The 24,785-nt window shown below is 42.1% G+C and overlaps 2 protein-coding genes across 2 annotated transcripts in view; one reads left to right on the forward strand and one right to left on the reverse strand.

The window, feature by feature from the left end:
* Nucleotides 1-5,671: 5,671 nt before the first annotated feature.
* Nucleotides 5,672-7,896, reverse strand: COX17 (cytochrome c oxidase copper chaperone COX17; the record flags this gene model as incomplete). Its single annotated transcript, XM_080695586.1, has 2 exons — nt 5,672-5,762; nt 7,790-7,896. 2 exons carry the CDS (start codon nt 7,894-7,896, stop codon nt 5,678-5,680), a joined length of 192 nt encoding a protein of 63 aa, XP_080551712.1. The 3' UTR covers nt 5,672-5,677.
* A 9,630-nt stretch (nt 7,897-17,526) lies between these two features.
* The window catches only part of CFAP91 (cilia and flagella associated protein 91), a gene marked incomplete at both ends in the record, with an annotated part of 47,263 nt that continues 40,004 nt past the window's right edge, over nt 17,527-24,785 (forward strand). The window contains 3 exons of the mRNA XM_080696522.1: nt 17,527-17,650; nt 23,421-23,497; nt 23,993-24,147. Of these exons, the coding sequence (XP_080552648.1) occupies nt 17,527-17,650; nt 23,421-23,497; nt 23,993-24,147 (356 nt within the window). The remainder of the gene's footprint in view (nt 17,651-23,420; nt 23,498-23,992; nt 24,148-24,785) is intronic.

The following is a 24,785-nucleotide window of genomic DNA, read 5'->3' on the forward strand; positions in this document are numbered from 1 at the left end:
AATAAAAATATAAATAAATGGGAGCTTTAGTTCCTTTACAGATAAGCACACCAACATAAAGGTCACCAAAAAGCGGTTCTACTGTAGAGTGGTAAGATGTCAACTTTATGTTTCCATAAAAACAAACCAATAAAGCAAAATTTAAAATCAGAATTTAGTGATCTGATACATATATCCTATCCCCTGACTGAGATGTAATTCCTAGAGGGACATGTGACATGTAGCAGGCATTCTAAGAAATTTTGGTTAAATTATCATAAACCACAGAATGAGGTTCCTGGAAACCCTTCCACCTCCAGGCTACACTCCCAGACCCATTTATGCGTGTGGTGTGTGTGTGTGTGTGTGTGTGTGTGTGTGTATATATATATATATTTTTTTTTTTTTTTTTTTTTTTTGAAACAGGGTCTCTTAAGCCAGTGCAGCTGGCTTCTAACCTGTGCGATCCTCCTGTCTCTGCTTCCCAAGTGTGGGGATTACAAGTGTGCGCCACCACGACCGGCCAGAACTATACTTATTGATGGCAATATTTTTTTTAAGGGAAAAAGACAATTCATGTTATAATCTCATTAAAAATACGTAGTGCCAGGAGTGGTGGCACACGCTTGTAATCCCAGCACTTGGGAGGCTGAGACAGGAGGGTCGCACAGGTTCGAAGCCAGCCTCAGCTACTGAGTGAGGCTCTCAGCAACTTAGTGAGACCTTGTTTCTAAATAAAGTATAAAATAGATTTGGAGTATAGCCCAGAGGTAGAAAAGCCTGTGGGTTCCACCCCCAGTACCACAAAAAAATAGATAAAAAATATGTTGCATAAACAAGGTTTGGTGGCATGTTTGTAATTCCACTACTTGGGAGGCTGAGACAAGAGGACTACAAGACCAACTTCAGCAACTTAGTGAGCCTGTTTTAAAATAAGAAATAAAAAGAGCTGTGGGTATAGCTCAGTGGTAAGAGCCCCTAAGTTCCATCCCCAGTAATGGGAGAGAGGAGGGAAGAGGGAAGGAAGGAAGCAGGCAGGCTTTTTGTTTTTGGAACACCATATATTTCACCCCTAATAAGGATGAGACCCTGGGTTTCATCCCATCACCACAGAAAAAAAAAAGAAAGCTAAAAATAAAAAAATAAGTCTTGAATACGATGATATTACTAACAAAATAATTCTGAATTGGTAAAAGGTATTTATTCCTACTTCCATGTATCCAATTCTGGGGATTTCATTTGTTGGGAGAAGTATCTGTTTTCTCCTAACAACAATATCCACAGCTCCCAAAATGACACAGTAACAAGTACAAAAAAGAAATTTTTGTCACAAGATTTCCTACTATATTCTTTAAGGGAAAAGACAATAAAAAAAACTATGTGAGAACATGAGAAACACACACACACACACACACACACACACACACACACACACACACACACCAAAACAAAACAAAACAAAACAAAACTACACCTGAAAATCTCTGATTAGGGACATTTTCTTTTTTTTTTTTTAATAAGTTATAAATACTTTATCCACTTATCAAAGAACTTGCAAAATGACTTAATCTTCTTCATTCTTCAGGGATTATTCACTCACAGAGCAGGCCACCTACAGAAAAGATTTATTTTAATAAGTCAGATTTTGAACATCAAGCCATACCTATGGAATTATGAACTTAAGACCACTAGAAATGAATGCCTGAGTCAAGTATTATTAACTAATTGTCACAATTACTCTAAATCAGTAACAAAATAGACAGACACCTTAAAATTCTAGTTTAACTAAAAAAAATCCCTGAAAACGTTCAATTTCTTACATTGCTTATTCTTTATATGCTTTTGTTGAGATGCTGAAGAACACTGTTGAAGAACAAATGTATTTCCTCAACAATATCTTTCAAAAAAGGCTAAGACATTTTATTTTTATAGGTATTCAACAGAAGAGACTGGCTGACTCAAGAATGGTTGGCAAAGATCCACAAAGTGGAAGGCAGAAGGCCAGCTCAGCACACAAGGCACTTCCTGTGGAAAGTTACTCGATCACAGGGGCAAAAAAGGGCAACCCTTTAAAATCCAGTTGGAAGGATCAAAAAGGGAGAGCAGCAGAGGGCAGGGTTACTGTTCTGGTCTGGCAGTACCATGCTTCTCCCCACATGGCTCTCACCTATCCCCACCCCCAGTCCCTACCCCAGAAGATGGAAAACAATCCTAAACAGATAACTTGGGCTAGACAACTCAAGTCTAATGTGTGCAAGTTCCTCATCTAGCTATTACCTTCATGTGGTTTGAAAAGGACAAGTCCCTTCACGACACAGACATCTCAACTTTTTTCTAGAAAGCTCAAAGGAAGAGTACATTTAAGGCAAGGTTGGAGCAGAAAACATAATCAAAACTAAAGCCATTCAACACTTCAGTAGTAGCACTGTTACCTCTTTGCTACCGACTGCATATGTATCAGAAGAGGCTACCTTGTGAAAGACCCTTTGGTGTATGAATGTAAATTTCTTAGTTGCCCCCCCCAACTAAATGGGGGGCTATATTCTCAGCCCTAAAACTGGCATATTTTAAACACAACTAAGTTCAGTAATACAATCTGGTTATCACCACTACTCAATGCCAGTCCTTTGATTTTATCCTCCAAACTGGGTTCTCCAGTTTTTTTGTCTTGCTTTAGTGGTATTATTTTGACTCCTTAAGACTGAAAGACACTAGCCATCCATTTTTTGACATTTCTTATCATGTTCCACATTCATTTACTTTCTTTAAAGAAAAAAGCATTCATAAAATAGAAAAAAGTTATCTAGAACCATTACCATCATACTTATCTGAAAACCATCTAGGAGTTTCTGAGTCAAAAGGTGCTGGACAAGGCCCAGGGTTTTGAATTTTGGAAAATGTTCCTTAGGTGATTTTGAGGTACACCTCTGGGTAAGAACAACTGGCTGAATGTACGTTTTTTTATGGAAAATGAGAGCTGTAGTAGATTTATTTCCAATCTATTAAGTTTAAGGTAAAATAAGACCTAGTAAAATAAGATCTAGTTTATTTAGGAATAATATTAAGATCTATAGAAGTTTTTCTGGTAAGAAATTTTTATGCTGGGCATGGCAGCACATACCTGTAATCCCAGTACTTGGGAGGCTGAGACAGGAGGATCACAGGTTTGAGACCTTGCTTCAAAATAAAAATAAAAAATAGGGCTGAGGGTGTAGCTTGGAGGTAGAACGCCCCTGGGTTCAAGCCCCAGTACCACAAAAAAGAAAAAAATTAATTTTAATTCTCATGATCAATGCTGAAAAGACCTAAGTTTGTAACTTATCTTTCCTTTGAAGCTATTCTCAGAAAAACAGTCTAATAGTCTAAGAGATACCAATTTACTTCAGTTTATCTGAGAGCAGTCCCAACATTTTATATAACCGACTAGAAAGAGAGAATATGAAAAAGGAAGCCATGTACAAAAGCTGATGTTCTGTGTTTTTAAAAGTACTTAGTAGGTACACTTTCTAAGAACACACTGCCCCAAATTTATTTTTCCAAATGATTCACTATGAGATTTCTTAAAATAACCATCTAGTCTAAAACCACTTAAATATATCATATGTACACAGTCACATATTTACATGTCATATATATAATATCACAAAATATACTATGGTTCTCTACTTATAAATGAAAAAAGCGAAGTCTAGAGAGGATTCATGTCTTGAATGTTAAATACAGCTCAAGTGAAAAACATGCTAAACTAGACCTCAGCACTGTCAAGTAAAGCCTCAGGACTTTCAGCTCAGACTGATTCCCACTACACAGACGTCTTATCAGCTACAAGCAAGTTCCTTATCCCTCCTCTTTTAGACCTCAAAGAGGAATGGCATAGGTGAAATTCCAAAGAGTCAGCAAAGAAGTGAAAGGAAAAGAAGCCAGGCTCTCCTTTACTACTAAGCTGATATGCGGCTCTGGCACTAAGAAGTTTAAAGCGTCAATGTGGCATGGAGGTTAGGGGAGGGGGCACACCTGAAGGGGCTGCCTGAAGACCAAGGTTTCAGTTTTGAATCTGCTTAGCCTACCCCAGGATTCCTTTCATAACTACAAGCCTTCACATTCTCATTTATTCACTTAATTAAAAGTTTTCCATTGAGTACTTTTGTGCCAGGTACTAGGGATCTGACAGTAAAACAGAAAATTCCTACTAAGGTAGAGGTAACAGTATTAAGAGTAGAGTAGCCACTAGCTACATGTAACTTTAAAAAAAATTTTGTTTTTTTGATACTGGAGATTGAACCCAGGGGGATTCTACCTACAAGCTACCCCCCCCCAAGTCTATTCTTATTTTGAAACAGGGTCTTGCTAGGTTGCTGAGAGTCTCACTACTGACTGAGGCTGTCCTTGAACCTGTTATCCTCCTATCTCAGCCTCCCAAGTACTGGGATTACTGGCATGCATCACCACATACAGCTCACTAAAATTTTAGTCTAGCTGGGTGTGGTGGCATGTTGAGGCAGTCTCAGCAATAGCAAGGTCCTCAGCAACTTAATGAACCCCTGTTTCCAAATAAAAAGTCAAAAGAGAACTGGGGAGTATGGCTCAGAGGTAGATGCCTCTGAGTTCCATCCCCAGTACCACCAATAAATAAATAAGTTAATTAATTAATTTAGTACCTCAGTCTCTAGCCACAATTCAAAGTACTCATTTCACATATGGCTAGTGGCTACCATACTGGAGAGTGCAGATACAGAACATTTCCAACATCACAGAAAATTCTACTTGATGGGGCTGGGATAGAGTATTGGGCAAAGGATGCTAGTTCACATGGGATACTGAAGAAGAGCCTTGCTAATAAGTAGACTCTTGAACAGAGACCTGAATCAGGTTGAGTTAGTGAAGTCACTCTATGAATAAAGAGTTTCCAAACAAAAGAAAATCATTTAATTGTGGTACTGATGAATACACATCACTGAAAGTCCCTTTCAGTATTAAAATTTGGATCCAAGCTGGGTGTGGTAGCACATGCTTGTAATCACAGTACTTGAGAGGCTAAGACAGGAAGATTGCAGGTTTGTGGCCAGCCTCAACAACTTAGCGAGGCTCTCCACAACTTAGACCCCATTTGAAAATTACAAAAACTGAATAGGACTAAGGGTGTAGCTCAGAAATAGAATGCCCTTGGGTTCAATCCCAAGCATTATCCCCCCAAAAAAAAAGTTGGATTCAAGATTCTTCAAAAAATGGTTTGAGGTTTTAGTTTTATTAGAATAAAGCATGATACAAAAGAAACACCAACAATTCCATTTTTGTTTGCAGGAAGTAATACGTCCATTTACTGAAGATCCAAATCAGAAACAAAAAATAAAGATCATTTTCTGTTTAGTTCCTTTAACTTGGAAAATAGAATATTTTTAACTTTCTGCAGCCATGAGTCCAACTCTAAAGTAACTCTAAAGGCTTTTGTCAAACTCTTTCATGAAAGCTACATACTCCCCTTCTCAAATTCATGGAACGCTTCTCAAGTCATTAGCATAATTTATTCCCCATCTTGAAAACTAAAAACAAAAACAGTATTTTTTTTCTAGGGATAGAAACTTTTTTTTTTCCCCCTTAGGCCTATTAACTTAGGAAACTGCCTTTCAGATAGAATGTTGTCCAGTAGCTGCTAAATTTATAAAGTAATACACAAATGTGAAACAACATGCTTACCATTTCATATCTTAAATCCCAGTGCTCGCATGCACTCCTTATGGGCCTCAATTAGATGTCCACAGTGCTCTTCTCCTTTCTCAATGATGCTATAACACAAAATGTGCATGTTATCTAACAAAGCAGGTACACAGCGCATTGGTAAGTAAGTATATATGATAGTGGTAGGGAGTGAAGCAGAACATCAAACTGATGGAATACAGCTGGAGTTTTAAAAAATGCTAGGTTACCAAATAACTTTGTTTTTATCTGATGTGATAGTTCTATACTACTAAAGACTCACCATATAACTAGTTCTTTAGGGGACTCTGAATAGGAGAAATTAAGCCTACCAAACATTGCCTTTACTCCATATCCAAGGAATAACACTGCTCTATAATAAAATACATTGGATAGTTAAGTAAAGGTCACAGAAAAGATTTTTTTGTTGTTGTTGCCTACCATGACAGAGGAAATAACTTTCTGTTTCTACCTTACATTCAAAAAATACACCTAAATATATATACTTCTAGTTAGATACTCAACAACATAACCATCAAAAAGTATTTGATAAGCTGGGAGTGGTGGCACATGCTTGCAATTTCAGTATTTGGGAGGCTGAGACAGAATTACAGGTTCATGAGTGGCCACAGCAATTTAGTGAGGCGTTCTGCAATTTAGTAAAACTGTTTCAAAATTAAATATGAAATAGGGCTGGGGGTGTAGATCATAGGTAGGCCCCTGGATTCAATCCTCATTACAAATAAATAAATAAACTGTGTGTGTGTGTGTGTGTGTGTGTGTGTGTGTGTGTGTGTGTACACGCATGCTAAGAATAGCAAAATGAATCCCCCTTTTGACGACTGATTAAAGAACTTTTCATGTGCAAAATTCTCAAAGTAAAAATTAGGATTAAACCAAATTAAAAAACAAGAAAAAGTGACTCATAACTCCAGATATTTAAATAGCTATAGCAGTCTGAGGAGATCCATGCTAAAGGGAAATTAAAAAAAAAAAAAAGGCTTCCCTTTCATCAAAATACTTCCCATTTTTCAACAGCTCCAGGGCTTCCTGCAACTGGAAGAATAACTATGTGGTATAGTTAAGCTCCTTATGAGAGATAATTGTTAGCCCATTTAATGCCCGTTTATGGATGCTATATATTCTGTTCTAGGCACTTGATGTGGTTTGTATCATTAGACCTTACAGTAGTCCTGGAGACAGAAACATTAGGCTGATTGTATAGGCACATGAGGCAAACATGTTAAAAATGTGTTCAAAGTTATCAAGTTGCTGGTTCAGGATTCAAACCCTGATTATATTCAAGGTTCTTAATCATGATGCCAAAGATTCCATAAACACTGGTCCACTGGAGCAATTTCCGTATCCAACTGAAGTCTTTCAATTTACAGTGTTATTTGCCAAGTACTAGTATTGATAAAAAGCACTGAGCTCCTACACGCTTATAATCCCATCATACCAATAATGATTTCTCTACTTTTTATATCTACTATTACTCTACTTTGTGAGGACAAAAAGAAGGTGGGGGTACATTCACGTTATATAAGGCCTCCTAATGAGTACTGTTCTAAAACAGGGGCTAAATAAAATGGAAACAAAACTTTTGGTGAACTGATAATCCAGACGAACTATTCTGAATACTACACTATAACCTACGGTATGGGCTGGTTGATTTTTTAACTTTTGGTTTCCTTAGAAGTGTTGAAGAGGAACCCTACTGTAAGGAATGTTCCCTACGTCCCTGTATCTCTACATTTTGCAAGATATCCTTAGAACTTACTAGAAATTTTTGTTTCTTGCCAAATCTATCAGAACCCTTAGCACGTGGTATAGCAATCACTGGTATACTATCTCCTTAATATTTTAAGTTCTTCTAAACTAGGTAGCATCTTTATGCCTTTCCACAACTTAGGACCTAACGCACTTAACACGTAAGATGCTTAAACATGACTTGTAGAAAAGAAGAAACGAGTGACGCGAGCCTGGGACGTAAGTGACCTCCTCTTCCTTTCATTTCATCCTTTCCCAGAACTGCGCTGCTGGCTCCGTGAACCTAAGGGCCGCGAAGGCAGAGGTTGCGAAGGCGAGGGCCGCCGGGCGCCGGCCGCACACTGACCAGGCATCGCGCGCCTTCTTGGTCTCCGGGCAGGCGCAGCAGGGCTTCAGCGGCTTCTTCTCCTGAGACTCAGACGGGGCAGGGCTCGCAGCCGTCAGACTTGGCATCTTTCAGGCCGAAAACAGCTACCGGTATACGCAGTTTAAACACTCCGGCGTTTCCGATTCGTCCTCAGCCAATTCCGCACTCTCCGCACAGAGGACAGGAAGTCCCGCCCCTTTCCGGCGACGTGAGGCGGATGGGGTGGGGCTAAGACGGGCGCGTGCGCAGAAGAAGCGAGTCGAGGGCCTGCCCCAGCGCGCTGCCTTCGCGCATGCGCAGAGGCCTCCGCAAAGGTCACGGTGGAGGTCAAGTTGAGGAGGGTTCCGAAAGGCAAGCCGAAGGGAAGACGGACGAGCCCTCCCAACCGGTTAACCCCCGCGACCGCGAAGTTAGAGCCCAAGAAGTGAAGTGACGTGTCCCAGTTGAACAGGAGGACGGCTAGTGAAAGCCAGCTTCCCACCGCGCTGGGCCTGCCTGCCTTTCTCCCCGCACCCCTACTGGCCTGCCGCCGGCCTTTCCGGTTTTCCTCTGATCTAATAAAAAATGAACAGCAAAGAGCTGGGCCGCCTGTAATCCCAGTACTTGGGAGGCTGAGGTAGGAGGAAGACAACTACGAAGGCAGCCTCAGCAATTTAGCGGGACCCTGTTTAAGAATAAAAAAAGGAGCCGGCTGTGCAGAAGCTCTTCAGTTTCATGCATTCCCACGTATTAATTCACCTTTTAGTGTCTTGGGCCTCTGGGGTCTTGTTGAGAAAGTTTTTGTCTGTGCCTATGTGTTGCACTGTTGGACCTATGCCCTCTTCAAGGAACTTCAAGGTCTCTGGTGTACTTTCCAAGTTTTTGATCCATCTTGAATTGATTGGTGGTGGGGGTTGGGGGTGGCACTCCCTTGTAATCCCAGCATTTGGGAAGCTGAAACAGGAGGATCTCATTGGTTAGCAGACAGCCTTAGCTACTTAGGCCCTTTGCAACCCAAGTGAGGCCCTGTTTCAAAATAAAGAATAAAAAATAGGGCTGGGAGTGTACCTCAGAGGAAGAATGCCCATGGGTTCCATCCCCAATACCAAAGAAAAAAAAGGGGTGGGGGGTGTGTAGCCTGGGTTCAATCCCCAGGATCTGAATGAATGAGCAAGACTTGAACAATCTACTCCATTAAGTGTTGGGATGGTGCCTCTAACCTCCAGTACCTCTCCTCAACACACAGATTAAGTCTTCAACTAATTTGTGTTTTTAGCTCCCCTCTGGTTTGTTAAAATGCCAACTGACAAAATTGAAAAATACCTTTTCCTTGGTGGTTCTTGAATTCAGGTAGTAAACGTGCCCGATAAACATGATCATTTTTTTTTTTCTGCAGAAAACTATTGGAAAATTAATTCATTTTGGGGGCAGTGCTGAAGATTATAATCTAGGGGTGTTCAGCCCAGCTAATATCACCAGCCCTTTGTGTGTGTGTGTGTGTGTGTGTGTGTGTGTGTGTGTGTGTGTGTTACTGGGGATCAAATACAGAAACGTCTACCTTCAAGTTGCACCCCCAGCCCTATTTTATTTATTTTTGTTGTTGTTTTAAAACAGGATCTGAAGCAGTATTTCCCTTTTAGGCAGAAGCCTTAAGCAAGCCCATCTCAACTAAACCTGGATATATAAAGGAATTTTATCTGTTTCTATAATCTGCTTCACTGTTGCATGGTATAAGGATGCTGTCTTGACTCAGATAACATCTGAGTAAGATATAATGTCTGTCCTGAAATGAACACCTGGCATCTGTCAAATGTGCTAATGACTTTATAGCCATGAAAAACCAACTTTTCCATATGCCCCAACTCTGTAACGAAGGGGTATAAAAGGCTGTTAAGACTGATGTTTGGGGCAACAGCATTTTCACAATTGCTGCTTGCTCCAGCCAGCCAGTATAAAAGGTGGGCAGTATAGTGGGTACTGCTTCCTTCAGCTGGCTGGTAAATAAAGCAACCTTTTTGGCACTTTGGAGTCTGGTGTGTCTCTACAGGTCACCTTGCAAAAAGCCTTGCTAGGTTGCTGAGTCTCACTACGTTGCTGAGGCTGACCTCAAATCTGCAATCTTCCTGTCTCAGCCTCCCAAGTATTTTGATTACAGGTGTAAGCCATCACACAGTACTCAGAATTCATATTAGTGCAAGATTTCAAGGCATTAAGAACTGCTTGGTAATAGATAATAGATAATTTGGGTACTCAAACTTGTATTACCACCTAACCAAAGTTTGTTTTTATATTCAGAGAATCAATGCATGTCTGCAAACTGATTTTGCAAAAGAGCAATTTATATAGTGTATTTTCCAAATTATTAAAACATCACCATTTGTCATCTGCAACTTAAACATGACTCTTTTTCATTGTAGATTTATGTGTTTACGAATACAACATAGTACCTTGATGTTTTAATTTCACTTTCATCCACTATTATCTTTTTTTTTTTTTTTTTTTGGTAGTGGTACTGGAGTTCCTGGAAACCCTTTTACCTCAGGGCTACACTCCCAGAACTATTTTTATACTTTTTATTTTCGAAACAGAAACAGGGTCTCTTAAGTGAGGCTAACTTTGAAACTGCTGGATCCTCCTGTCTCTGTCTCCCAAGCCCGGGAATTACTAGTGTGCGCCACCACGCCCGGCTATTATTATTTCTTTGAACCACCACACCCGGCTATCATCATTTCTTTGAACTAAGTGTTCATTTGTATTGTTTAAAATCTTACTACTCATATAGTGCTTTTGGGACTAGCAATATCAACATCACTTGGGAACTTAATATACAGTAAATGTAATTCAGCAGCTAATTGGAGAAAAGAAAATAGGCCAACCATCTGGAAAAAATTAAACTCTACATCAAAAGCTCCAGATGCAGGAAAAGCCTACATGTGAAAGGTCAAACTAAGAAGTTAACAGTAAATAGTGGAGAAGCATGTATTAATACTAAGGTGGGGGAATCACTTATTTTACATTTCAAAAGCACATGGTAAATAAAAAGTTTTGAAGTGAATCACACCAAAATAAAGGCTTGGAGTTTTATATAGGACACTGTAGACAAAGTTAACAAATGCATGATAAATTAGGGAAACTATTGGGAATATCTAAACAGTTGTAAATATTTTAATAGAAAAAATTTAAAGTGCTCACTTAGATGTATAATTACTTGAAACAACATAATCTTTAGCTATAATAGCTTCCATATATATACACAAACTCAGCACTTGCGTTAAAATAAATATATGTATGTAGTTATAGATTTATTTATATATGGGCTATTGAGTTTGTGAATCATCATTTAATTGCCACAGTTGAAATTATTATCTACATTTACTGTGTTTGCCTTGTGATGCTAGGCATCAAAACCAGAGCCTGGCCTATACTAAGCAAGAGTTCTACTATTGAGCTATTCTCCCACCCAGCCTTATCTACATTTATGAGGAAAAATAAGGTTCAAAAATGTGCATGATTTGATCAAGGTCATCAACTTGTAAGTGGCAGTCCTGGGGCTCAACGTTTTCTCCCTTGTGTTCTATTTACTACCCCACTTAGTTTGCTTAAATGCAGTGAATACTTCTTTTGTGTGTGCGTGTGGTACTGGGCATGGAACTCAGGGGCATTCTACCTTCGAGCTACACCCCAGCCCTATTTTTTATTTTTTATTTTATTTTTTGCCGATCTGGGGATGGAACCTGGGGGCATTCGACCTCCGAGCTATACCCCCTGCCCTATTTGTTATTCTTTATTTTGAAACAGGGAGTGGGCGTGGTGGCGCACTCTTGTAATCCCAGCATTCGGGAGGCTGAGGCAGGAGGATCATGGTTTGTGGATAGCCTCAGCTACTTAGTGAGGCCCTCTGCAACTTAGTGAGACCCTGTTGCAAAATAAAGAATAAAAAAAATAGGGCAGGGGGTGTAGCTCGGAGGTCAAATGCCCTGGGGTTCCATCCTTACCCGCAAATAATAATAATAATAATAATAATAATAATAATAATAAATCATTGAGACATTTGACATACATTATAGATTAAAATACTAAACAGCTTTTGTGCAACTGAGAAAATATTTTTCCCCATCCCCTTCCCTGAGTCACTGGAGAGAGTACTGGCTATGACAGTCCTGTCTGACATCCTCAGCTAGTACTGACAGGAACTGGGCAAATAAGTCTTTTGCCCCAGACTTTGTGTAGCCTGCTGTGTTGAAAACATTGACAAATCTTAGTTTCCTCTCTGAGCAACTCTAAAGTGAAATATTTAGTCATTTCTGTCCAGCAACTTACTGTCCTCATGTTTGAGAATGGAATAACCTACCTATAGACATGGATCACTTTCTCCTCTACCTTTTAGTTTAAGGTCAACTTTGAACTTTACATTATCATTATACTTCACTTCTTTTGCTCACCCTAATTGCCTGTAGATTTGTGGGATGATATTAAAGGATATTAATATTAATTTCTTTTTGATATTAAAAGGAAGTAGGAATATAAGGTGTGAAATTTGTTTTCTATTCCACACCAAGAAAAATCTCAATAATCTACTTTCCCCAAGAAAAAACAACAGTTTTCAAGGGCTACTATTAGAGATTAAATTGAGAGTAGGAGGTATATGGATGCTAAATAGTAAACAATTTCACCATTTGTTTCTTACCAACATAACACTGGGGTTAAGTGTGATTAGTACCTTTGGTATTAAATTTTTGCTTTTCGATTCTGATTTTAATCAGCAATAAATACCCTTTTAAACCTCTGGGACTTTTTGCTACTGTCATAATTGTTTAATTAGTAGGCAGCAAGTTTGAAATAGTGGCTTAAGTGGACTTTTTCATAGTACAATAAATAAACTTATTACATGGTACTGAATGGGGTAATTAGCTATGGATGGCACCAAACAGCTGTTCCGTGGATGGAAAGACAGCCCTGATAATGTAACAAGCAACAATTAAAGAAATACTTTCTAAAATTCTTCCATGGTATATTTTTAAGTGTAGTTATCTCCAGGTGTGGTGTAAGGGTGGGTTGCTGAGGTTAGTGGAGAAGGAGTGACACCTTATGTTGATGGAGAAGAATTACAAGGCTTAACTTCTCATGTGCCTAGTTGATAAGTAGATTTTATAGCCTAACTTACAAAGCTCAGGTACTTTTGCATAGTATTTACATGTCTGCTGTGAGAGGAACTTTTTGATTTCCACAGGTAACCAACTATGTGCTGTGTAAAATTCTATCTAGCTCCCCCCCCCCCCGCCCCGGAAGCTCTTCTACCTCTGGGCTACACTCCCAGACCTATAGACCTATTTTATTTTTGGAAACAGGGTCTCTTAAGCCAGCGCAGCTGGCTTCGAATCTGTGCGATCCTCCTGTCTCCGCCTCCCAAGCGCGGGGATTACAAGTGTGTGCCACCATGCCCGGCCTCTCTAGCTTTTTAAGTACCTGAAAAGTGAGGAGATTTTACTTGCCTTCCAGGTGTGTGTGTGTGTGTGTGTGTGTGTGTGTGTGTGTGTTTTGTTCTGGGGATTGAACTCGGGCATTCTACCTCTGAGCTACACCCACAGCCCTATTTTATTCTTATTTTGATACAGGATCTCACTAGGTTGATGAGAGTCTCACTTCTTTCTGAGGCTATCCTCAAACCTGCAATCCTCCTGTCCCAGCCTCCCAAGTACCAGGATTACAAGCATGCATCCCCATGCTCAGCTTGCCTGCCAGTTTTATGAAAGCTGGTAGAAGCCACCAAACTACTGGTGACAGATAAAGAACAGTTCATAGCTTACAGCAGTAGCAGCAGAGTAGCAGCATTTTCATGTCAGTTCCCAAAGTCCCAATTTCAGCAGGATGGTATGAAAAGAATCAAATAATATCTGCATGTGCATTGAGTTACACTATAGGAAAGGAACAGAGAGCTTAAGAAGCCCAGATCTTTAATAGTGGGCAGTAAGAATGTCTGTCCTTTGCTTAAAGGAAGATACTCTCTCTAGCTTCCAATGCAAAAAAAAGGACCAAGGGTAGACGGTGCCCCCAGTCTTGCCAGGATGTGCAGGAGCAAGAGCAACCATGAGGCACTGCCTCCCAATGTGACCAAGTATAACTTATTTTAATTAAATTTGATTAACTAGCACCCTTTTTCAATGTCAAAGTTTCTTTTTTATAGGCCTCCTTGAATGTGACTTTTCTAATTTTATTAAGATGGTATATTAGCCATGTACTATAGACATAATGTTTGTGACCTCCTAAAATTCATATATTAAAACACTAATCCCCAGTTAGAATTTTGAGGCAGGGAAGTAATTATGATTAGATGAGGTCATAGGAATGGAATTTACATAATGACATTAGCCTCTCTAACTCTGCTCTTTAAGAATACAGCAAGGAGGTAGCTATCTGCAAACTAGGAAGAGGGCTAAGACCCTCTCCTGGACCCAAACTGGCCAACACCTTGATCTTAGACTTCCTAGCCTCAAGAACTGTGAGGAACAAGCCAGCCACGTAGCATTATTAGCACAAACATACTACCACAAACTCATATCACAGTTTCTGTAGGTAAAGAGTCTGCAATTAGCCTAAGCGCCTCCTCTGGTTGAATCAACTACTACAATTTTGGCTGAAGACAGGCCAGGCTGTTCAGATGTCACCCTGGGAATGGTGGAGGATGAGGAATCTAATCAAACATGGAGGGTGATCAGATGTTGAGGATGGTAAATGGGAGTCGGGGGGCAGTTCTTGCCAAACTGACCTAGCAGGGCCCTTTACTAAAAGCCAGATTTTACAAGCAAGTACACAGATGGTTTTAGGTCAAGGTTCAGGACTCTGCCTGAAGTTTAACCAAGCAAAGAATCTTTGTTAAGCCAGTTATGGTGGTGCAAACCTATAATCCCAGTGCTTGAGAGACTTTGACAGAAGGACAGCAAGTTCAAGGCCAGCCTCAGCAACATAGTGAGCCCCTCCACAACTTAGTGAGACACTGTTTCAAAATAAAAATAAAATAGGGCTGAGGGTATAGCTCAGAGGAAGAATGCCCCTGGGTTCAATCCCTAGAGTACTACAGTAAATAAAGAAAAATCACCTTTGTCAATGATATAAATCGGAAAAGACATGTGAGGCAAAAGGATCAGTTTGAGATAAGGTTTGGAGGTAACAAAGCATGTAGCTGGTCAAACCCCCAAATTTAGGAGTAGAGACAAAGTTAAAAACCAGGAATGTGTGCAGAAGAGAACTAGGCCAGCAAGTTGAGTCAAGAAGTGCCTATGGCTGGGTGTGTGGCACACGTTGTAATCTCAACATTCGGGAGGCGGAGACAGGAGGATGGCGGTTTACGACCAGCCTCAACTGCTTAGTGAACACCTCCGCAATTCTGTGAAACCCTGTTTCAAAATAAAAATAGAATAAAAATAGGGCTGGGGATGTAGCTTGGAGGTCGAATGCCCCTGGGTTCCATCCCCAGTACTGTAAGAAGAAGAAGGAGGAGGAGAAGAAGGAGGTGGAGGAGGAGGAGAAGGAGAAAAGGAGGAAAAGGAAGAAGAAGGAGGAGGAGGAGGAAGAGGAAGAGGAGGAGTCCCTATGAGTCACACAAAAAAGACAAGCCAACTCTAGCCTGGCATGGTGGCACATGCCTGTAGTTCTACTACTGGGGAGGCCAAGGCAGGAGAATCACAGGTTTGAAGACAGACTCAGCAAGTAACGAGCCTGTCAGCAACCTAGCAAGGCCCTATTTCAAAACAAAAAATATGAGCCAGGCGTGGTGGCGCACATTTGTAATCCCAGCATTCAGGAGGCTGAGACCTGAGGATCACGGTTCGAGGACAGCCTCAGCTACTTAATGAGACCCTCTGTAATTCAGTGAAACCCTATTTAAAAAAAATAGAAAATAGGGCTGGGGTGCAGCTTGGAGGTAGAATCCCTTGGGTTCCATTCCAGTACTGCAAAAAAAAAAAAAAAAAAATACAAAAAGGGATGGAGGTGTAGAACCCTTGGGTTCAAGGAGAGAGCAGGAGAGTGAGAGAGAGAGAGAGCCATTAGCCTAATGCGATAATTTGAGCATCATAATGGCTTAAAACACGAGACATGTAAAAAATGTGTGCAGTCATATGCTACTAAATAAACAAAAATTTTATGGTTAACATTGGAATTTGCTAGGACACTGACTCATGTCTCTGAATTTGATACTTAAGAGAAAGAACTTACCATTTACCCAATCTTTCCATCTATGATCTGTATTTCAGAATTAATCCAATGAGTTGGTTTCAGAAAATTCTTTTTATAGAATTTCCAAAATAGAAGATCATTGAAAGTACTAGAAATTCTGGAAGCAAAAGACCTAGCTGAAATGCCAAAACTGTAACATGAAGATTTTTTTTTTTTTTTTTTTTTTTCGTGGTACCCAGGGTGGAACCCAGGGGCTTTCTACCTCCGGGCTTCACTCCCAGACCTATTTTATACTTTATTTGAAAACAGGGTCTCACTGTTGCTGAGAGCCTCACTAAGTAGCTGAGGCTGGCTTCCAACCTGTGCGATCCTCCTGTCTCAGCCTCCCAAGCGCGGGGATTACAGGCGTGTGCCACCACGCCCGGCTTTTTAAAAAATCTTGAATGGAGCAAACCAACCATAAATGACATCTTGGGGTCAACCAAGGGAATCTAAATATGTACTATTAGATCATACAAAAGAATTGCTGTTAATTTTGTTAGAAATGATAATGGTTAAAAGTGAAAAATCTGTATCACCTTGAGATACATATTAAGAGTAAAGTAATATTACGTCCGAGTTACTTTTTTTTTTTTAATAGAGGGAGGGAAAGATAAAAATAGACTGGGAAAATGCTGATAAATATTGACTTTGAGTGATGGGTACTTTGAGGTTCATTAAAAGTGGAATCACTTCGGCCTATTTTTAAAATTGTCCATTATAAATAGTTTTTAGAAACAGAGCCAATGCCTACGGCACATCATCATCCATTGATCCAGCTCCCAGGGCTTAGTAAAGAGCAGCAGTCTGCGGATTAACAGATACATATTACCTGGCCCACTCCAAACGCAGCATGACTCGGCTTTCAGGACAGGCCCCCTTGAATGTGACTTTTCTAAATAAAAGTACCCAACTAATCTGGAAGAGCCCGAGACTTCCCAGGGATTTCCGGAAGAGGGTGTAACTGACAAATCGCTGCTAATTTGTAAAGAGTAGCCCTTTTCCCAGCCTCCAGCTTTGACTGAGTGGCAGCTGAAGAGCTCGGAGCCCGGCCGCTCCCTGAGCCTCCTCCTTCCTTTCCTTCGCTCGGCTGCTGCACCTCGCCCCGCCCTCCCCGCAAGGCCCCGCCCTCCCCGCAAGGCCCCGCCCTCCCCGCAAGGCCCCGCCCTCCCCGCAAGGCCCCGCCCTCCCCGCAAGGCCCCGCCCTCCCCGCAAGGCCCCGCCCTCCCCGCAAGGCCCCGCCCTCCCGCAAGGCCCCGCCCTCCCCGCAAGGCCCCGCCCTCCCCGCAAGGCCCCGCCCTCCCCGCAAGACCCGCCCTCCCCGCAAGGCCCGCCCTCACCACAAGGCCCGCCCTCACCACAAAGCCCCGCCACCCTCCCATCAAGGCCCCGCCCTCCTCCCGCCCCTCCAGACCCCGCCCTCGCTCCGCCCCTTATCCCCGCGCGCCCCGCGGGGGTTACCATAGCTACGGTGCACAAAGCAGAGAGGCCTCCCTAGCTGGTACCGACTGGCCAGAGGAACCATGAGCCGCGTAGTGACCATCCAGGACCCCCAGGCCAACCTCCAGGTGTCTCAGCACCAGGGCACGCAGAGGTCGAGGGCCGGGGGTTATGTCTCCTCCAGTCGAATATACGATTTTTTGTACGGTAAGGCTGCCGCAGACCTCCCTCCTGGGCTGTCGACCTCTGGGGCCAGGTTGGCTTTGCAGTGCTGGGACCTGACCAGGGGCGTGGAGAACGAAAGATGAGCCTCTGGACTGACCCACTGACCAAGGATGTCCATTGTTAGGTGGGAGCAGCTCGGCGCCCCCCAGGTGGCCGCGCGCTGGGACGCCTGGGGTCGCAGGTGCAGTGTGCTCTTCCAGCGCTGAGCTCCGCTCCCGCCGCCTTGCTCCTTGTCACCCTCTTCTGATAATTTGCTTAGTCCTGTTTTCCTGCAGCCTGTTTCTGGCATTTTGGTGTCTAGAAAAGTATGGAAATGGAAAGATCTGGAGATTGCACATTCGGTTTCCCGCATCAAACTGCATAAAATTCAGTTCGTGAAAATGATCTACTCGATCTCATTCTCTGGGCAACTCCCAATTTGACATTTTAGGTAAAGAAGCACCAGTTTATCTCTCACTCGCTCTCTCCTTGAACCCAGGGGTTCATCCCCATTTGTGTGTGTGTGTGTTTGGCACGGGGGGGGGGGTGGAACCCAGAGGCTTTCTACCTCCAGGCTATACTCCCAGACCTATTTTATACTTTATTTGGAAACAGGGTCTCACTAAGTTGCTGAGAGCCTCACTAAGTAGCTGAGGCTGGCTTCAAACCTGTGTGATCCTCCTGTCTCAGCCTCCCAAGCATGGGGATTACAAGCCTGGGCCACCAGTCCTAGCTTCAACTTCTATTTTTCTATAGGAGCCAACTTGCTGTTTTACATAAATGCTTGTTTTTAGTGCTTTTCTTCTTTAAGCGGTTTCTTCTTCATCAAAACATTGTTTATAAACTAAGTAAACTGGCTCCTTTGGGACAATAAGCCCCAGTTTACTTTAATCACCTAATTTTTCATTTGTGTTCTATCTCTCCTGGACCTTAAATTCCTTTTCTATACATTTTCAAAGCTTTTCAAACCTAGTGCTTATACTTATACTAGGCACTTTATTATGGTAACCATTGAATTTACTGTTAGAACAATTATAACCAGTTAAATGACCGACCCCTCCCCCAATTTTGCCCCCAGTATTCCTGGGCTCTCACTTGAACCTAGCATTGTTTCTGAACATGTGGTGTATCGCTTTGGGATAACCAGTCATTGTTGTGGTCTCCTCCTCCTCCAACTTTCTCTTTCTTTTTCTTTTTGTGGGACTGGGGATTGAACCCAGGAGTGTTTCATCTCTGAGCTATATTCCCCCAGCCCTATTTTCATTGTTTATTTTGAAACAGGGTCTTACTAAATTGCAGAGAGCTTCACTATGTGGCCAAGGCTGGCCACAAACCTGCAATCCTCCTGTCTCAGCCTCTCAAATCATGGCATTACAACGCATGCACCACTATGCCCAGCTTATTAGTATCTTCTTTGGATGGGAATCTGTAGGGTACCCCATGGGGGCTTGTGTAATGATTGCTTACATATTTTGACCAGTGCTTTTCTTTATTCACTCTTGTTTCCAGCTTATGAAATAAATCTAGTCAACTCTTATAAACATATCACTATGTTGTATTCAAAGTTAATTTGGAAATGGAGATCACATCTTCAGTAAAGACAAGCAAAGAATTTTTTAAGCCTGTTGTTGTCTCTTTTATCCCTACAGTGTCTCTTTTACAGAGATTGTTAAATATTTCTACTTCACTTGCAAAAAGAAGTCCACTAGAAATAGGTCAAATGAAAGTTTGATTGTTACAATAAAACAGGCAGTTCCACAGCTATTCATGGACAGGAAGCAAGTATAACCAGGACAGCCTAGAACCTGGGCAGGGAAGGTTAAAAACTAAGATGGGATATTTATGGCTTTCTTTGACCTTTCTGGTTTTATCCACCTAGAGTCACCAAATTAAGCCAATGAAAATATAGAATGTGCAGTTAAATTTGAATTTCAGGTAAATAACAATATTTTAGTATACATTTTTACCCCATGTGCTACTTGGGACATACTTATACGGAAGAATTATTCGTTGTTTATTTGAAATTCAGATTTAACTGTATATTCTATATTTTATCTGGCAACTCTCACTTTCCATGCATTATGCTACCTTCTTCCACCTGACTGAAAGTTGCATATGTATGAGTTTCTCTTACAGGACAGGAGTTGAGTAACACTCTCTATGACCTCTTAGCCCCAAAGCTCATCACTAATTGTACAGAATAAAGTCTTTGTTTATCTTAGCTGAAAACCTAAGTGAGAAATAAGATTGGTTGGTAGATGGCAAATAAATTGGCGGACCTTGGGTTAGATGCTTGGATCAGGTATTTGATTTGGTACAAAGAACTGTGGTGGGTAGGTATGAGGTTCAGTGGGACAAATATGAACCCTTTCCCAAACATTTTTCTTCAAAGCCAATGTGATCTACCCCCTGTTGACTTCCCTGACCTTTTATCCACCATTCTTTCCATCATTAGTCTGCTTCATTTGCTCTAATCTCTGCTGGTCTTCAACACATCAGTCATGCTCACATGCCAGGCCCTTTCTTCTAGTTATTTCCTCTCCTAGAATGCCCTTCCTCCAGATCTCTGTAGAGCTGACTCCCTTCCTGTCGAGCCTCTTTGCATGTTACCTTCTCAATGAAGCTTGTCCTGCCCACCTATTTTTTTTATTTTTTTAAATTTATTTTTATTGGTGCATTGTAATCATACATCACATTGGAATATAAGACTTGAGAGGATATACAAGCACACATCATCCAATTAGCCCTCATCCAGTCCCCCTCCCATTCCCTCCCCCTCCCTCGATCCCATGCTTGTTTGGTGATTAACTTTGATACATTTGTTTATGTACCTCTTGCTTTTTAAAGAGGCTCCATCCTCCCCTATTCCATACCCTCTGATTGGTCACCTTAATTGCTTCACTATAGGGCCCTTTCTATAGCTCGACCACTTCCTGTTGCCTGTTTCCTCCTAGTTATTGCTGATTAGGGGAAGCATCTGGTTTTAATTTTCTGCGATATTTCTCTGTGCATGCCGCGTTGCAAATACTGATCCCACTCTTGACGGCCCCAGTTGTGGCCTGGCTACCCGGTGGACTGATCCAGACCTCGCTGGCTCAAGCAGCGGCCTTGCCTCACGGAAGGCCCTGGTTCTGGCCTCACTGGCCCTGACAATGGCCTAACCCCTCAGCTGGCTCCGATCCCGGCCTCGGAGGCCCCACACCGTCCTTCCTCATGGCAGGCTCCGATGTTAGTTGATGGCCCCGGCATCGGCCTAATCCCTCAGCAGGCTCTGATCCAGGCCTCAGAGGCCTCAGTAGCGGCCTTGCCTCACGGAAGGCTCCGATCCCAGCCTCGCTGGCCCCAGCACCGGCCTAACCCCTCGGCAGGCTCCGATCCCGGCCTTGGAGGCCCCAGCACCAGCCTTGCCTCATGGCAGGCTCCGATCCAAGCCACACTGGCCCTGTCACCGGCCTAACCCCTTGGCAGGCTCCAATCCTGGCCTCGGAGGCCCCAGCACCGGCCTTGCCTCACGGCAGGCTCCGATCCCTGCCTCGTTGGCCCTGGCACCGGCCTAACCCCTCAGCAGGCTCCGATCCTGGCCTCAGAGGCCCCAGCACCGGCTTTGCCTCGTGGCAGGCTCCAATCCCGGCCTCACTGCCCCCAGCACCTAACCCCTTGGCAGGCTCCGATCCCGGCCTCGGAGGCCCCAGTACCGGCCTTCCTCATGGCAGGCTCCGATCCCATCCTTGCTGGCCCTAGCACTGGCCTAACCCCTCGGCAGGCTCCGATCCCGGACTCAGAGGCCTCAATAGCGGCCTTGCCTCACGGAAGGCTCTGATGCCGGCCAGTGGCCCCGGCACCGGCCTAACCCCTCAGCAGGCTCTGATCCCGGCCTCGGAGGCCTCAATAATGGCCTTGCCTCACGGAAGGCTCCGATGCCGGCTGTTGGCCCCAGCACCGGCCTAACCCCTTGGCAGGCTCCGATCCCGGCCTCAGAGGCCTCAATAGCCTGCCCACCTATTTAAAATTGCAATCCAATCTCCCTTACCCTGATCTCCTCTTTTGTTTAAAAATAACACTTACTATCCTCTAACTCTAACATACATAACTTCTAATTTATTATGTTTGTTGTTTATCATCTCTCCTATGAAGTCACGGTTTTAAAATCTTTTATTTAATGTATATAATCCAAGCACCTAGGACAAAGTAGTCAACCAATAAATATTTGTTCTCCCTTTTTTTATTGTTCTTGTTGTTGTATAAGTGCTGGGGATTGAATCTAGGGCCTCACACATGCTAGGCAAGTGCTCTGCCGCTGAGCTACATTTCCAGCCCCAATAAATATTTGTTGGATGCAATGAAAAAGGTCTGAGTCTCTTGCTGACCCTCCTCTTAATCTTGGTGGGAATATCAAATGACTCACATTTAGGAATTGAATCACATTGTACAAATTAAAAAGGGACTTATTTCTAAATCAGAGTACCAATTTATTAATTTCTATGGAGAAATATACGTCACCAAGTTGTCTGTACTAGCTGGTCAGGGTATTTTTTTTCCCCTAGAGATAAGTCTACTTGGTAAATAAAGTCTCTTGAGGATGCTTTGAGAGTGTCAAAGTAGGACTTTAATTGGTGGCATAAGCAATACTTATCGTTAAAGATATACCTAATAAGACTAATAATAATTCTTTTCTTTTTTTTTTTTTTTTTGGTGGTACTGGGGTTCCTGGAAGCCCTTCTACCTCCGGGCTACACTCCCAGACCTATTTTTACATTTTTTAAATTTGGAAACAGGGTCTCCTAAGCCAGTGTGCACGGCTGGCTTCGAACCTGCGCGATCCTCCTGTCTCTGCCTCCCAAGCGCGGGATTACAAGTGTGCGCCACCATGCCCGGCCCTAATAATAATTCTTAAAGAACAGGTTAATCTGTTGAACTTTGGAAAATAACTTTGACCCATTGTCAACATACAGTACTTATAAACGTAAGGGGTGAATTTTGAAGATTGCTGATTTTACTTATTTTGTTATTAGAAAACATTTTCTTGCCTTGTTTACCAATTCCGAGGTATCACGATATTTGCATCTTCCCAAAGCACATTTTATGGGAAATAGGACTTATGTTTATTGTTTCTTGAACTTGCAGTTGGACATAGTGCATATATTCAAGGTCTTTCCTTGAAGCTTTGTTTTGCTACTCAGACCCAGAAAGACGTTTGTTCATAGGAAATAAAGAGCATATTTAGGACAGTGTGCTTGAAAACATGCTAGATTTTGTGTTTGCATTCTAGTTTCATACACTGACCTGAAAAACACAGGAAAGAAGCGCATCTAACACAGCTATTAGCTGCTGCAGAGTTAGGTAATATCTAAATTTGTTTATATGAGAAATTACAAGTCTCAGCTACTTGGGGTCTAGGGCAGCAGGGTGGCTTGAGCTCAGGAGTTCAAGGCCAGCTTGGGCAAAATAGTGAAACCCTACCTTAAAAAAGAAAAGAAAGAGCTGGGCGTGGTGGCGCACACTTGTAATCCCGCGCTTGGGAGGCGGAGACAGGAGGATCACACAGGTTCGAAGCCAGCCTCGCTGGCTTAAGAGAACCTTGTTTCCAAATAAAAGTATAAAATAGGTCTGGGAGTGTAGCCTGGAGTAGAAGGGTTTCCAGGAACCCCAATACCACCAAAAAAAAAAAAAAAAAGACAGAGAGAGAATAAAGGAAAGAAAACATTTTGCTATTATTCTTACCCTAGGAGTAGATATGTTCTAGTCCTTATATGTTTTATTGTTTATTTCTCAGATCCATTGTTTACTGTGTCAAGTGAAAAAGACCACACACAGGCAGATATTCAAGCCACCATGATTCGAAGCAGACTGGTACGTCTAACTCCTCTACTAAGACCAATGAATGACTCTAAACCATCTAGCGTGGCTAACTGCGTTAATCAGATTGACTAATCACCAAATCTCGACTGGACTTTAGGTTTTGCAGAAATTACTTTGCTATGATTATTAGATACAAAACATCTTAATATGTATGGCTCTTGGGAGGACTAGTTAACCAGTAGTGAATACCGGACCCATGAACTAATTTATTTCAATGGGAAAGATTTATATGACTCTGTTGAGAGAATTCAAGTAGTACAAAAGCATATATAACATGACATAAATCTAGCCCTGGCCCTGCCACATGCTCATCAGTTTCTTGGGCAGAGATATTCTATGCATATACTGACAACCCCTCTTGCCATGCTAGATACATGGCTTTCTACTTTTTTTTTTTTTAAAGTTTACAATGTGATCAAAATGCTTTAATAAATCTGATGGCATAATTTCATCCTTTTCCTCCCTGCCTCTCTTTCGTAACTTTAGAGAAGAGTTCCCAGGTTCAGAACCATGTTCAGCAACCTGGTCCATTATCCAAGATATTCTCTATGTTGGGGCAAGTCAGACCCCGTCCCCGCGTTCGTCAGTCGAGAATGGAAGGGTCTTGAGAAACAAAGAGAAGCCCTCTGTCGGCTTGCCAGGTGAGCGGCAGGTGTCCCCAGCTCCCAACGGTACTCATGTTTTTAATGACTGTGTTTTTATTTTTAAATTATTTATTTACTTACTTTGCATGGTTTGAAAATGTACAGTTGTGGTATTATACCTAGGCCAAATTCTCCCAACTAATTTTTCCTAAATGAGCCAAATTAAGGAGCATTTTAATTTAGCCAAATTAAGGAAGGCCACACATTTATTGGTGAGTAGAAGTTCTCAAAAGGTTGTTTTTTAATACATGTGTGTTTTTAAGACATATATATTAAATATGAAAATACATTTCTCATCTACATTATTACTTATGAGCAACCTCTTTTAGGAAATTTTCTGATACTCACTTTTTCAGAGAAATGTTGGATCCTTAGGTAAAGTATACTGAGTTCCCAGGCCTTGGGAGGCGGAGGGATGCTTTAAAGGAAGTCATAAGGAATTTCAAAATGCCTCGGGGAACTTGAAAAGTTGCTGGAGGCTAATGGCCAGCTGAAGCTCATGTGTAGAGGAGCTTCTAAAAGCATGGTTTTGTTTGCCATCTGCAGAGAAGATACTGGTGTGCCTATTGAGAATGACCCCAGAAGGCTGGTGTAAATATATTTATGTTTACTCAGTGGTAATTTCCCACCAAAGG

This window comes from Muscardinus avellanarius (genome assembly GCF_963383645.1).
Source record: "Muscardinus avellanarius genome assembly, chromosome: 5".
NCBI classification, from domain to species: domain Eukaryota; kingdom Metazoa; phylum Chordata; class Mammalia; order Rodentia; family Gliridae; genus Muscardinus; species Muscardinus avellanarius.